General features: G+C 50.1%; 1 protein-coding gene across 1 annotated transcript in view; it reads left to right on the forward strand.

The window, feature by feature from the left end:
• The first annotated feature begins 489 nt into the window (after positions 1-489).
• Positions 490-15,069, forward strand: part of TRAPPC2L (trafficking protein particle complex 2 like) — a 31,892-nt gene continuing 17,312 nt past the window's right edge. The window contains exons 1-2 of the mRNA XM_030202749.1: positions 490-537; positions 10,085-10,257. Of these exons, the coding sequence (XP_030058609.1) occupies positions 505-537; positions 10,085-10,257 (206 nt within the window). The 5' untranslated portion in view covers positions 490-504. The remainder of the gene's footprint in view (positions 538-10,084; positions 10,258-15,069) is intronic.

The following is a 15,069-nucleotide window of genomic DNA, read 5'->3' on the forward strand; positions in this document are numbered from 1 at the left end:
GACCGTCCTTCATTGTTAATTTGTACAGCGCTGCGTAACCTAGTAGTAGTAGTTTATAGCCGGGCTCTTGATTTCTAACAGGCAACACGAGATCTTTTTGGGCCAACATTTTACACACGCACACCCCACACGTTTCTCGGAAAAGTCATCGATCGGAATCTCAGCTCCAACCCACGCCATCGTCCCCGGGACGTAACTCACATCATCCATCACATATGAGGATATTCGGGCCGGTCTGATTGGCCAGGAAAGAACCGGGGGCAGCCGGGCGGCCGGGCCCAGAAGGCAGCACAAGCGCAGAGAAGCAGGCACCGACAGAGAAAGACATGATGACGCCGGCAACTGCAGCCCCATCAGCTGTGCGGCACAGAGCAGCAGCACCTCCGACGATCACATGACCGCCCAGCTGCCCGGTCACGTGAGAGGAGAGGGACACCGCGCCCCAGTTGCTGCTGCTGACGTCGGAGGAGGGGGCGGTGGCTGGGCGCAGAGGCGGGGCCCAAGATGGCGGTGTGCGTGGCGGTGATCGCCAAGGAGGTGAGTGAGGAGGAGGAGAGGTGCTGGACGGTCATGGGGACCTTTTAGAGCAAAGGAGCGGCAGAGGAAAGGCGGTGTTGCCCAGCCAGGCTCCCCATCACTCCCGAAGGATCCTGTGGACTGGTCCCGAGCGCTGTCCAGTGAATTCATAGTAACATAGTAGATGACGGCAGAGAAAGACCCGCACGGTCCATCCCAGTCTGCCCAACAAGATGAACTCATATGTGTTACCTGACCTTGATTTGTACCTGTCCTTTTCAGGGCACAGACCGAGAAGTCTGCCTAGCACTAGCCACGCCTCCCAACCACTAGCCCCTCCCTCAGATGCTGTTTTCCGCCTCCACCGGGAGGGAGGGGGGGCCTGGCCCCCCTCAAATTTCCTCCGGGCGCCTGAGTTGGCTAGCGGCTGAGGCCTTCTTCAGCCACGTTCGCTGCCTGCCCGCCTGCGCTTCTTCTTCTTGCTCCTCCTGTGCACAGCTGACGCTCTTCGGCTGCTGCCCCCTGCTCTTCTTGCTCCTGTGCATGCTGGACGCTGGATGGTGCCTGGGCGCAGCCGCTGCCTGCCCCCTGCTCTTCTTCTTCTTGCTCCTCCTGTGCACGCTGACGCTCTTCGCTGCCTGCCCCCTGCTCTTCTTGCTCCTGTGCATGCTGACGCTGAGTGGTGTCTGGCGCAGCCGCGTTCGCTGCCCTGCCCCCTGCTCTTCTTGCTCCTGTGCATGCTGACGCTGAGTGGTGTCTGGCGCAGCCGCGTTCGCTGCCTGCCCCCTGCTCTTCTTGCTCCTGTGCATGCTGACGCTGAGCGGTCTCTGGCGCAGCCGCATTCGCTGCCTGCACCCCTGCTCTTCTTTCTTCTTGCTCCTCCTGTGCACGCTGAGCGGTCTCTGGCGCAGCCGCGTTCGCTGCCTGCCCCCTGCTCTTCTTGCTCCTGTGCATGCTGACACTGAGCGGTCTCTGGCGCAGCCGCATTCGCTGCCTGCACCCCTGCTCTTCTTTCTTCTTGCTCCTGTGCACGCTGAGCGGTCTCTGGCGCAGCCGCGTTCGCTGCCTGCCCCCTGCTCTTCTTGATCCTGTGCATGCTGACGCTGAGTGGTCTCTGGCGCAGCCAGCATTTGCTGCCTGCCCCCCTGCTCTTCTTTCTTCTTGCTCCTCCTGTGCACGCTGACGCTCAGCGTCAGCGTGCACAGGAGCAAAGAAAGAAGAGCAGGGGGCAGGTAGCGAACGCGGCTGTGCCGGAGACCGCGGAAGAAGGCTTTGGCTGGCAGGAATTGGGGTCTCCTGCCAGCAAAGGTATTTGTTTGAGGAGGCACTCAAAATGTGCCCCCAACCTCTGGCCCCCTCCCACCGTGAGGTCTGGCTACACCCCTGCTTTCATCCTGTGCCCTCTTATACCAGAGCTTCCTTTCAGTTGAAAGAGACTTGTCTCCTATGTATTTATGATACTAGGTATTTAAATGTCTTTTTCATAACTCTCCTCTCCCACCCTTCTTCCAAAAAGTACATATTGAAATTTTTAAGTCTGGCCCCATATGCTTTATGACCATTTTAGTAGCCACTCACTGGACTGACTCCATCCTGTTTCTCTCTTTTTGAAGCTGCGGACTCCAGAATTGTAACACAATATTCTACCCCACCCCGTTTACTCAGTCACGTGGCAGTGCCGACACAGCCCTGTCCTGTTACACAGCATTGGCACACAGCAGCTGATAACGCGGTTTATTTTTATTTTTTTTTGTGTTTCAATTTGTTTATTAATTTTAAACATTTTAACAAGAATACACTTGTTATTGAAATACAGCCAATATACAATTTATACAAAAATAATGACATTCCTTGAAGAAAACAAAACCTACTTCAAAAGTAATCTTAATTCTTGACTAACATGATAATTATTGCTTCCTTAGACCTCATTATTGGAGGAGACGAAAAGAGTTAGGGCAACATATAAACAATTTCTCAAAAATAATAAGGTGGCGTAATATTCCCTTATTATTACAACTGTTTAGAATCAGAAAAGATTTAAGGGCATCAGGTGAAAAAATGTATATTTAACCTGACCCAGTCTCACAAGGCACTTGCACGGATAGGCCAGGAAAAACATCCCTCCTATCTCAACAGTTCTTGATTTCAATGCCAGAAGGCTTTCCTTCTCTGCTGAGTCGATTTTGTAACATCAAAAATCTGTACTTTAATACCCCCAAAACAGGTTTTTAAATTCTTAAAGTACTGTTTCATTATGTTGTTTAAATCCTGTTCAAATATTAAAGACCTTCTGTTGTCTCATCCAGTGTTTGTTCAAGTATAGCTGAAATATTTCCAGGATCTATATTCATAAGTTGAGCTTCTTGATTTTTCCCAATTCTCCTTTAGGAGTAGGAATATATATTTTATTAACAGGCGGCATAGCTTCCAAGCATTTTCAACACCTCATTCAATATCTTTTGAGTAAATCTAAGGGGTAATCCCTAGGAGTTTGGGAAAGTTCAATAAACGTAATTTAACCTTCTATTAAAGTTTTCAACTTGTTCCATTCGTCTCCGAAGTTCAACATTATCTTTCACCACATTTATTTTAAATTCTTGAAGAGAATCACATTCTTTTGAATAACAGTCATTTTTCCAGCTATTTTTTCTTTTATCAGGTCTACCTTTGCATTTAACTCACCAAATCTCTTATTAAAGTTACTGACTTCTCCCGATGCCTGTTGTAAAGTCATATCCATCCTGTTCAGCTTTACCCAAATCATTTCGAGATTTACCTCTTGCGTTCTCTTTGAGGTCCCTGCCTCTGCTCCCAGCGTCTTCTGTGGAACTTTCCGACCCTCACCGTGGATCTCACCCGAAACGTTTCCGGTAGGGCGTTGATCCACATCGGTACTCGTCAACAACGCTGGGCAAGGCGGTTCACTAATCGATGGTGGAGAGAGAGATACATCATCTCCCAGCGGTCCTTCACTTCCCCAAGGAGCCCCGCTATGGGATCCACATCTCTGCCTGTTTGGGAAATCGGCGCGAAAAAAACGCTCAAGTCCCGTCTGAGTCGATGAAGGAGTTGAGGTAGGTGGGGGAACTATCCTTGTCAACCCCTTCCTTTTAGTATGGGGCATTTTGTCAGCAATAGTTTTTCTCTCAGGTCGGTTCTTGGAGCGACTTTCCGCGCTGCCTGTTACGCCGCCATCTTCTGGTACCTCCTGGCTCCTGAGTGTCTGTTGCTAGGCTTACTTTGATGCCTACAGTTCACTAAGAGGTCAAACTGTAGCAAGGGTGAAGAAACACCAGCAACAGACACTCAGACGCCTTGCAACAGGGTCCACCAGTCATAATTGGCCAAGTCGGTCATCCTAACTGACTGCAGTTTTCTTTAAACCTGTTATGAAACCTGGCCTCATCCTTCCACATCCTAAAAAACATTCCTGTTTTTTAGTTTTCTTAAATACAGTTTTATAACATAATGTGTTCTTTATTTTAAAAAATTGGTGCTTTTTGAAAGAAGAATCACTTTTACTACACTTGTATCAAGGGTGTAGTGAAGAAATCACAGGCTGCTGCCCGCAAACATTTGAGGGCATTTTTGCAATCCTTATATGAAGAGACTCCAAAATGAAAACTACATATTCTGATAGAAGGAAATCTGCTCTTTCTAATGGTGCTAAAAGAAAGAATATTGAAGCTGTCCCACTGGAGATCAAGGGCATCAAAGATAGCCCAAAATGGGCAAAAATGCTTTTTATACCAACTTTGAACGCTTATAATTTTTCAACCACTTGAAGGAAAGTGCTGCAAATTGGAATGCCTCATTACAGCCGTGCATTTAGTACACCTACCAAAAATCAACCTGAAAGGCCAACTAGTTTAGAAACTACAGCAGCCTCAACATCGCTGTAAATTGATTTTTGCCGTTTTTTTGGCAAAGTTTGAGCCTAAACCATTCAAAAAGTAAGAGAACTAGGAACATGGGGTTTTGCCAGTTCATTAAGCCCTAAAAGTAGTGCAGGTTCTCCAAATATCCCCCTTGTACTACTAAAACTTCCAGTTTTACAGCTTCTGGAAGTTGGCCCAAAATGTCATTTTTGCTCAGGCGACATTTTGCAACCATTTACTTGAGGTCCCCTAGAACCTCCAATTTTTAGTCTTTTGAACTAAAATTTTGCACAGCTTAGTTTTTTATCATAAAGAAACTATGTACCAAATTTCATCAAAATCTGAGATGGTGAGGTGGGGACGACCTTTAAAATTGGTCCACTTGACACGGAATGACTCGGCGGTTCGGCCCTCCCGCCCGTCTCTTGCAGCTTTCCTATGTAAGTATGCGCTCCGGGGGGGGGGGGGGGGTGTGTGCTTCGGAGGGGGGAGGGTGCGTTCCAGAGGGGGCAGGGTGCACCATGCTGCACCCGGGGGGGGGGGGGGGGTACAGCGGCAATCCGCCCCGGGTGTCAGCTGACCTCGCTACGGCACTGATCCCACATTTTCCCACCTATTTGCAGGCTCAATGTGGCTTACATAGATCCGTAAATGGTGAATACCAGTTCCGGAGAAGAGAAATACGTAGTTAAGGTAGAGGATACAGAGTGAATTTGGTTACAGGAAGGAAATTTTAACTTATAATAGTGGAGGAGTGGCCTAGTGGTTAGGGTGGTGGACTTGTGGTCCTGAGGAACTGAGTTCAATTCCCACTTCAGGCACAGGCAGCTCCTTGTGACTCTGGGCAAGTCACTTAACCCTCCATTGCCCCATGTAAGCCGCATTGAGCCTGCCATGAGTGGGAAAGCGCAGGGTACAAATGTAACAAAAATAAAATAGATACTATTGGAGATTCTACATGGAATGTTGCTACTATTGGAGATTCTACATGGAATGTTACTACTATTGGAGATTCTACTTGGAATGTTGCTATTCCACTAGCAACATTCCATGTAGAAGCCTGCGCGGCCACATTGGTGATCTGCAAGGGCCGACTTCTACATGGAATGTTGCTAGTGGAATAGCAACATTCCATGTAGAATCTCCAATAGTAGCAACAGTGGAGGAGTGGCCTAGTGGTTAGGGTGGTGGACTTTGGTCCTGGGGAACTGAGTTTGATTCTCACTTCAGGCACAGGCAGCTCCTTGTGACTCTGGGCAAGTCACTTAACCCTCCATTGCCCCATGTAAGCCGCATTGAGCCTGCCATGAGTGGGAAAGCGCAGGGTACAAATGTAACAAAAATAAAATAGATACTATTGGAGATTCTACATGGAATGTTGCTACTATTGGAGATTCTACATGGAATGTTACTACTATTGGAGATTCTACTTGGAATGTTGCTATTCCACTAGCAACATTCCATGTAGAAGCCTGCGCGGCCACATTGGTGATCTGCAAGGGCCGACTTCTACATGGAATGTTGCTAGTGGAATAGCAACATTCCATGTAGAATCTCCAATAGTAGCAACAGTGGAGGAGTGGCCTAGTGGTTAGGGTGGTGGACTTTGGTCCTGGGGAACTGAGTTTGATTCTCACTTCAGGCACAGGCAGCTCCTTGTGACTCTGGGCAAGTCACTTAACCCTCCATTGCCCCATGTAAGCCGCATTGAGCCTGCCTGAGTGGGAAAGCGCAGGGTACAAATGTAACATACTATTGGAGATTCTACATGGAATGTTGCTATTCCACTAGCAACATTCCATGTAGAAAGCTGCGCAGGCTTCTGTTTCTGTGAGTCTGACGTCCTGCACGTACGCAGAAGCCTGCGCGGCCACATTGGTGATCTGCAAGGGCCAACTTCTACATGGAAGTTGCTAGTGGAATAGGAACATTCCATGTAGAATCTCAAATAGTAGCAACAGTGGAGGAGTGGCCTAGTGGTTAGGGTGGTGGACTTTGGTCCTGGGGATCTGAGGAACTGAGTTTGATTCCCACTTCAGGCACAGGCAGCTCCTTGTGACTCTGGGCAAGTCACTTAACCCTCCATTGCCCCATATAAACCGCATTGAGCCTGCCATGAGTGGGAAAGTGCAGGGTACAAATGTAACAAAAAAAAAAAATTGAAAGGTATTAGGTTAATTTCGTTCATAAAAGATTATCTTCAACAATTAGGAACATTAAAACTACAAATCAAGATACTTTAGCAAAAAACAATTAAGGCTTAATGAATACATTTGCATAGGTACAATTGTTAATTGGCATTTAGGATGGAGTATTATTGCATGCTTTCTTAAATAAATAGGTTTTCAATAATTTACGGAAATTCACTAAGTTGTGGGTTATTTTATGGATTTTGGTAATTCATTCCAAATTTGCATGCATATGTAGGAGAAGCTAGATGCGTATGTTTCCTTACAGTTGGGATAGTGGAGTTTCAGGAACGTACGAGATGAGCTGTTAGAATTCCTGGTTGGTACGTTGATGAGGTCTGACATATACCCCGGAGCTTCACTGTGTGTGATGGTGTGAACAATGGTGCAAACTTTGAAGATATGGAAAAAAAAGTGAGGAAATAGTATGAGGATACCAAATCTGTTTATTCACATAAAATGACGAAATTTACATAAAAAATGACCCGACACGGCCGTGTTTTGGCCAAAAAGGTCTGCCTCAGGGGTCTTTGAGCAAACTTTGAAGGCAATGCGCTCTCTTAATGGAAGCCAATGTAGTTTTGTCAAATATGATTCTGGCTGCCGTGTTTTGTGCAGTTTGGAGTTTTTTGATCATTTGTTCTCTGCTCCCAGCATAGATGGTAGCATTGCAATAGTCTAGCTGCCATAATACCAATGATTGAACCAGTCTGCAGAATGCTTCTCTTGGGAAAAGGATTAATTCTTTTGAGCTTCCACATTGAATAAAACTTTTTCTTTGTTGTGTTTTTTTGCATGGTTTCTAATGTAAGGTTTTGATCAGTTGTAACTCCTAAAATTTTCAAAGTTTCTGAGAGGGGTAGGGTAAAGTTAGGGATATTTAGTAGAGTCTTATACAGGGACATCATCTTCTCCTTTTTCCTACTTTCTATTCCTCTCCCTATGCACCCAAGCAGCCTTCTAGCTTTCTCTGCTGCCTTTTCTACTTGTTTGGCCAATCACCTCTAAGCAGATGCAGCAACCAAACGTAAAAAAATCAAATCGTTAAAGTCCCTAACGATTTTTAAAAAACGAAGAATGCACCAAAAAAAAAAGTCACACATGCTCAGATCGGTATTCAAACGTACAATGTATCAAAGAATCACAATACACATCGGTAATCGGCCCCTAAATCATGCGCAGAGCAGCCAAGCGTTTTGCTGGCTGCTCTGCGCATGCTGCAAACGTAAAAACAACAAAAAAAAAAAGCCACAACACAAACACGTGGCTACCCGGTCAGCAAAATCCAAAAACAAAGGATCGGGAGGGGGCAAGGGCGCTCATCAGGAGCGTCCTGTATGGACGGCCTTGCCCCCCCCCCCCCCCCCCCTCCCCCCCCCGCCGCCCCCCCCCCCCCCCCCCCCAAAAAGCAAAATGCTAGCTGGCTGCCCCGGTCCCCCTCCCTTCCTGTTCCTGTGTTCTGCAGAGCTAACTCCGCCTCCCATCTCGTGCCTCTTTCATGCAAAGCAGTCCTTCAAACAATGCACTGTACTGCTCCCTTGGATTTTCTGCAGCTCAATTAGCATTAGATCTTAGCTGCTAAATTTAAACCATTTTTCAAGCTTCACTAAATCCCTCCTCTTGGTATCCGCACTATCTGGAGTGTCTACCCTCTTGCAGATTTTGGCATCATCTGCAGAAAGGCAAGCCTTACCCAACAGCTCTTCTGCAATATCACAAAAATGTTAAAAGAACGAGACCCAGAATCAGTCCCTGTGGCACACCTCGATGAACCTCATTTAGTACTACCCTTTGCCGCACTCTACATTTGCTTTGTCAGCCTAGTGCTATAACCTCTTTAACTGGCCCGCATGACAGACTCCTCAAAATCTAATAAACATTAAATACAGTGGGTGATAAGGGAGAGCCCTGAGGAACTCCACAAGTGTTCAGCCAACTGTCAGAAAGAATACCCTTCTGTTTTACTTTATACTGTGTGGTGGACAAAAAACCTTTGAAACAGTGTATTGCTTCGGTATTGCAGCCCTGCTCACTTGATCACCACAGACTGCTCAAAGACTAAAATACTACAGATTTTTAGATTCGTATTGGGCAAATGAAACTCTTTATTTGCACTTGAATTGGAGAGTGTATAAGCCATTATTGTTCCAACTACACAATGATTAAGAAATACACTTGTCGAGTACATTACTAAAGGAAGACTATAGAAAAGTAAAATAAGAAAGATATATATTAATATACACATCATCACTGGTCAGGAATTACATCATTCAGGCCCTTATCTCATCAGCTGGGGGGCCCGTTGCAGCGAAAGGATCAGATCCAAAGAAGCTTAGGAGAGAGGTACCGTGTTTCCCCGAAAATAAGACAGTGTCTTATATTAATTTTTGCCCCCCCAAAATGTGCTAGGTCTTATTTTCAGGGTCTGTCTTATTTTTTGGGGAAACATCGGGGTTGGATCAGGGTTGGCCTGCCCCCCCCCGTCCTCCGTCGCTCCCGGAACTAACCTTAAACGCCTCCTTTCACCTTTGCAGCAAACAGCAGCAGGGCAGGCTACTCCTTCCTTCCGTGTCCCACCTTCGCCTGACGTAACGTCCGCGAGGGCGGGGCATGGAAGGAAGGAGAGGTCTGCCCTGCTGCAGCTTGCTGCGAAGGTGAAAGGAGGCGTTTAAGGGTAGTTCCAGGAGAGACGGAGGGTGGGGGGGGGGGGCCCGGCGACCTCGGGTGTGGGGGGGGGGGCGGCCTTGTCCGGCTCTCGGCGGCCCTGCTTTCAAACAAAAATTTGCTAGGTCTTACTTTTGGGTGAGGCCTTATATCTACCAATTCAGGAAAACCTCTACTAGGTCTTATTTTCGGGGGATGTCTTACTTTCGGGGAAACAGGATAGGAAAACTGGGTCTGGGCTGACATCTAAGGTCTGTAACCTGATGGAGGCCGAGTAGATTTGGAAGGTCCAGAGTGGAGCTTCTCGGGTGCTTTGACAACAACTTCAGAAATTTTAGAACAAGGCCAGTTTTGGGCAGACTTCCATGGTCTATTCCCTAAAAAAGGCAAGGATAAGTCAAGATCAGGTATACATGTGATGTATCACCTCATACTATATGTAATGAGTTTATCTTGTTGGGCAGACTGGATGGACCGTACTGGTCTTATCTGCCACCATCTACTATGTTACTATGATAATGAATGTGACTTTGGGTAGTCTGGATGGACCATGCGTGTCTTTATCTGCCATCATTAACTATGTTACTCTAATTTCAGATTAATTTAATCTGTAAGTGTCTAAATAATTGAACATATTTTGTCATGGAGTGACTGGAACCCCTTGATCCGAGAGAAATTGCTGAGTTTCTACAGCAGTAGCTAAGGATTGGAGTTTGTGGCGCTTTAGTGTCAAGTCACACTGCTTTCTGTTTTACTCCAGTTTCCTTGACCTAAATGTGCTTTTGAATGTCCTGGGCATAGAGGAAACCAGCTAAAACACCTTGTGCTTCTTTTTAGAATTATCCTCTCTATATTCGAAGCATCCCGACAGAGAACGAATTGAAGTTCCATTACACTGTTCACACCTCGCTTGATGTTGTGGATGAAAAAATCTCCGCCATGGGAAAGGCACTGGTGGATCAGAGAGAGCTCTACTTAGGGCTGCTTTATCCCACTGAAGATTATAAAGTGTATCCTTCCTGAGGACAGGCCTTGTCTAGGGACATGTGCTGCCTCCTCTGTCTGTACCAGGGGCGTAGCTACGGGGGGCCTGGGACACCGCAAATTTTGTCTGGGCCCCTGGTTTGGCTGGCAAGGGGTCCCCAACCCCCGCCAGCCGAAGCCTTCTTCAGTGCCGTCTCCGGCGCAGCCGCGTTCGCAGCCTGCCCCCTGCTTCTTTCTTCTTGATCCTCCTATTCACGCTGAGCGGTCTCTGGCGCAGCCGCGTTCACAGCCTGCCCCTGCTCTTCTTTCTTCTTGATCCTCCTGTTCACGCTGACACTGAGCGATCTCCGGCACAGCCGCGTTCGCTGCCTGCCTCCTGCTCTTCGCTCTTTGCTCCTACTGTGCACGCTGATGCTGAGCGGTTTCCGGCGCAGTCGCGTTCGCTGTCTGCTCCTGCTCTTCTTTCTTCTTGCTCCTCTTGTACACGCTGACGCTGAGCGGTCTCCGGCGCAGCCGCGTTCGCAGCCTGCCCCCTACTCTTCTTCTCTGCTCCTCTTGTGCACGCTGATGCTGAGCGGTTTCCGGCGCAGTCGCGTTCGCTGTCTGCTCCCTGCTCTTCTTTCTTCTTGCTCCTCTTGTACACGCTGACGCTGAGCGGTCTCCGGCGCAGCCGCGTTCGCAGCCTGCCCCTACTTCTTTCTTCTTGCTCCTCTTGTACACGCTGACGCTGAGCGGTCTCCGGCGCAGCCGCGTTCGCAGCCTGCCCCCTACTCTTCTTCTTCTTGCTCCTCGTGTGCACGCTGATGCTGAGCGGTTTCCGGCGCAGTCGCGTTCGCTGCTGTCCCGCTCTTCTTTCTTCTTGCTCTTTGTACGCGCTGACGCTGAGCGGTCTCTGGCGCAGCCGCGCTCGCTGCCTGCCTGCTGCTCTTCTTTCTTGCTCCTGTGCACACTGACGCTGAGCGGTCTCTGGCGCAGCCGCGCTCGCTGCCTGCCCCTGCTCTTCTTTCTTCTTGCTCCTCTTGTACACGCTGACGCTGAGCGGTCTCCGGCGCAGCCGCGTTCGCAGTCTGCCCCCTACTCTTCTTTCTTCTTGCTCCTCGTGTGCACGCTGATGCTGAGCGGTTTCCGGCGCAGTCGCGTTCACTGTCTGCCCTGCTCTTCTTTCTTCTTGCTCTTCTTGTACGCGCTGACGCTGAGCGGTCTCTGGCGAAGCCGCGCTCGCTGCCTGCTGCTGCTCTTTTTCTTCTTGCTCCTGTGCACACTGACGCTGAGCGGTCTCTGGCGCAGCCGCGCTCACTGCCTGCCTGCTGCTCTTTCTTCTTGCTCCTGTGCACACTGACGCTGAGCGGTCTCTGGCGCAGCCGCGCTCGCTGCCTGCCTGCTGCTCTTCTTCTTCTTGCTCCTGTGCACACTGACGCTGAGCGGTCTCTGGCGCAGCCGCGCTCGCTGCCTGCCCCCTGCTTCTTTCTTCTTGCTCTCTTGTACACGCTGACGCTGAGCGGTCTCCGGCGCAGCCGCGTTCGCAGCCTGCCCCCTACTCTTCTTTCTTCTTGCTCCTCGTGTGCACGCTGATGCTGAGCGGTTTCCGGCGCAGTCGCGTTCGCTGTCTGCTCCTGCTCTTCTTTCTTCTTGCTTCTTGTACGCGCTGACGCTGAGCGGTCTCTGGCGAAGCCGCGCTCGCTGCCTGCCTGCTGCTCTTCTTTCTTGCTCCTGTGCACACTGACGCTGAGCGGTCTCTGGCGCAGCCGCGCTCGCTGCCTGCCTGCTGCTCTTCTTTTTCTTGCTCCTGTGCACACTGACGCTGAGCGGTCTCTGGCGCAGCCGCGCTCGCTGCCTGCCTGCTGCTCTTCTTTCTTCTTGCTCCTGTGCACACTGACGCTGAGCGGTCTCTGGCGCAGCCGCGCTCGCTGCCTGCCTGCTGCTCTTCTTTCTTCTTGCTCCTCTTGTACACGCTGACGCTGAGCGGTCTCCGGCGCAGCCGCGTTCGCAGCCTGCCCCTACTCTTCTTTCTTCTTGCTCCTCTTGTACACGCTGACGCTGAGCGGTCTCCGGCGCAGCCGCGTTCGCAGCCTGCCCCTACTCTTCTTTCTTCTTGCTCCTCGTGTGCACGCTGATGCTGAGCGGTTTCCGGCGCAGTCACGTTCGCTGTCTGCTCCCTGCTCTTCTTTCTTCTTGCTCTTCTTGTACGCGCTGACGCTGAGCGGTCTCTGGCGCAGCGCGCTCGCTGCCTGCCTGCTGCTCTTCTTCTTCTTGCTCCTGTGCACACTGACGCTGAGCGGTCTCTGGCGCAGCCGCGCTCGCTGCCTGCCTGCTGCTCTTCTTTCTTCTTGCTCCTCTTGTACACGCTGACGCTGAGCGGTCTCCGGCGCAGCCGCGTTCGCAGCCTGCCCCCTACTTCTTTCTTCTTGCTCCTCTTGTACACGCTGACGCTGAGCGGTCTCCGGCGCAGCCGCGTTCGCAGCCCCCCTACTCTTCTTTCTTCTTGCTCCTCGTGTGCACGCTGATGCTGAGCGGTTTCCGGCGCAGTCACGTTCGCTGTCTGCTCCCTGCTCTTCTTTCTTCTTGCTCTTCTTGTACGCGCTGACGCTGAGCGGTCTCTGGCGCAGCCGCGCTCGCTGCCTGCTGCTCTCTTTCTTTTGCTCTGTGCACACTGACGCTGAGCGGTCTCTGGCGCAGCCGCGCTCGCTGCCTGCCCCCTGCTCTTCTTTCTTCTTGCTCCTCTTGTACCCGCTGACGCTGAGCGGTCTCCGGCGCAGCCGCGTTCGCAGTCTGCCCCCTACTTCTTTCTTCTTGCTCCTCGTGTGCACGCTGATGCTGAGCGGTTTCCGGCGCAGTCGCGTTCGCTGTCTGCTCCCTGCTCTTCTTTCTTCTTGCTCTTGTACGCGCTGACGCTGAGCGGTCTCTGGCGAAGCCGCGCTCACTGCCTGCCTGCTGCTTCTTTCTTCTTGCTCCTGTGCACACTGACGCTGAGCGGTCTCTGGCGCAGCCGCGCTCGCTGCCTGCCTGCTGCTCTTCTTTCTTCTTGCTCCTGTGCACACTGACGCTGAGCGGTCTCTGGCGCAGCCGCGCTCGCTGCTGCCCCCTGCTCTTCTTTCTTCTTGCTCCTCTTGTACACGCTGACGCTGAGCGGTCTCCGGCAGCCGCGTTCGCAGCCTGCCCCTACTTTCTTTCTTCTTGCTCCTCGTGTGCACGCTGATGCTGAGCGGTTTCCGGCGCAGTCGCGTTCGCTGTCTGCTCCCTGCTCTTCTTTCTTCTTGCTCTTCTTGTACGCGCTGACGCTGAGCGGTCTCTGGCGAAGCCGCGCTCGCTGCCTGCCTGCTGCTCTTCTTTCTTCTTGCTCCTGTGCACACTGACGCTGAGCGGTCTCTGGCGCAGCCGCGCTCGCTGCCTGCCTGCTGCTCTTCTTTTTCTTGCTCCTGTGCACACTGACGCTGAGCGGTCTCTGGCGCAGCCGCGCTCGCTGCCTGCCTGCTGCTCTTCTTTCTTCTTGCTCCTGTGCACACTGACGCTGAGCGGTCTCTGGCGCAGCCGCGCTCGCTGCCTGCTGCTGCTCTTCTTCTTCTTGCTCCTGTGCACACTGACGCTGAGCGGTCTCCGGCGCAGCTGCGTTCGCTGCCTGCCCCCTTGCTCACAGGAGGAGCAAGAAGAAAGAAGAGCAGGGGGCAGGCAGCGAACGTAGCTGCGCTGGAGACCGCGCTGAAGAAGGCTTTGGCTGTCGGAGGTATTTGTGAGGAGGCGAGGCGGTGGGGGAGGTCGAGGAAGTGAAGTGTGGTGGTGGGGGGAGGCAAGGTGGGGTGGCACTCAAAATGTACCCCAACCTTGTGCTCTGGCCCCCTCCCACGGTGAGGTCTGGCTACGCCCCTGGTCTGTACTTTGCTTCTACCTTTTTCATATTGTTGAGGAATAAGTACCACGTTCTGGTATTAGCTGTTTAATGTGGATCCTTCAGGCCAGGGTTCAGCTCTGTTCTTGCCGTTCCACGTCTTGTTCGTCTTTCCCTTTAACGCTGTTGGGCCAGCACCTGACACTGAAAGCAATCCCCAGCCCAGTATTTTTCAAATAATAGTATCATTTGAAAGCAGGAACAAATAGAGAACGAAGAATTATCAGAGGAAAATTAATACATTGCACAGAAGGAAGTGAGGGAAGACCTTTTCAGTAATGATAAAAAGGAGAATAATAATCCAAGAAACAGAGCAAATGGACTGGGAAACAAAGGAAAAAAAACCCTCTGTCACTTCAAGTAAAAAAGTCTGTGTCAGAATGACTTTTTATCCTTTAGGAAAACATCCAGTGGCCTAGATTCAAAAAAGAGAGATCACATCCTTCCAAATGAAGACACTCAGCACCTCCCTTTCTGATATTCTAGGACAGATTTATGATTTTTTTTCTCCTGAGCAACCTGAGAAATATCAGAAGAACCATTATATCGCTTGTTCCACAAATATGAGTTTTTATGACAAAAATGGATCATTTAAAAAATATTTTAGATTTCTTAAGAAAGGTACATAAGTACATAAGTACATAAGTAGTGCCATACTGGGAAAGACCAAAGGTCCATCTAGCCCAGCATCCTGTCACCGACAGTGGCCAATCCAGGTCAAGGGCACCTGGCACGCTCCCCAAACGTAAAAACATTCCAGACAAGTTATACCTAAAAATGCGGAATTTTTCCAAGTCCATTTAATAGCGGTCTATGGACTTGTCCTTTAGGAATCTATCTAACCCCTTTTTAAACTCCGTCAAGCTAACCGCCCGTACCACGTTCTCCGGCAATGAATTCCAGAGTCTAATTACACGTTGGGTGAAGAAAATTTTCTCCGATTCGTTTTAAATTT

This window comes from Microcaecilia unicolor, chromosome 5 (assembly GCF_901765095.1).
Source record: "Microcaecilia unicolor chromosome 5, aMicUni1.1, whole genome shotgun sequence".
NCBI classification, from domain to species: domain Eukaryota; kingdom Metazoa; phylum Chordata; class Amphibia; order Gymnophiona; family Siphonopidae; genus Microcaecilia; species Microcaecilia unicolor.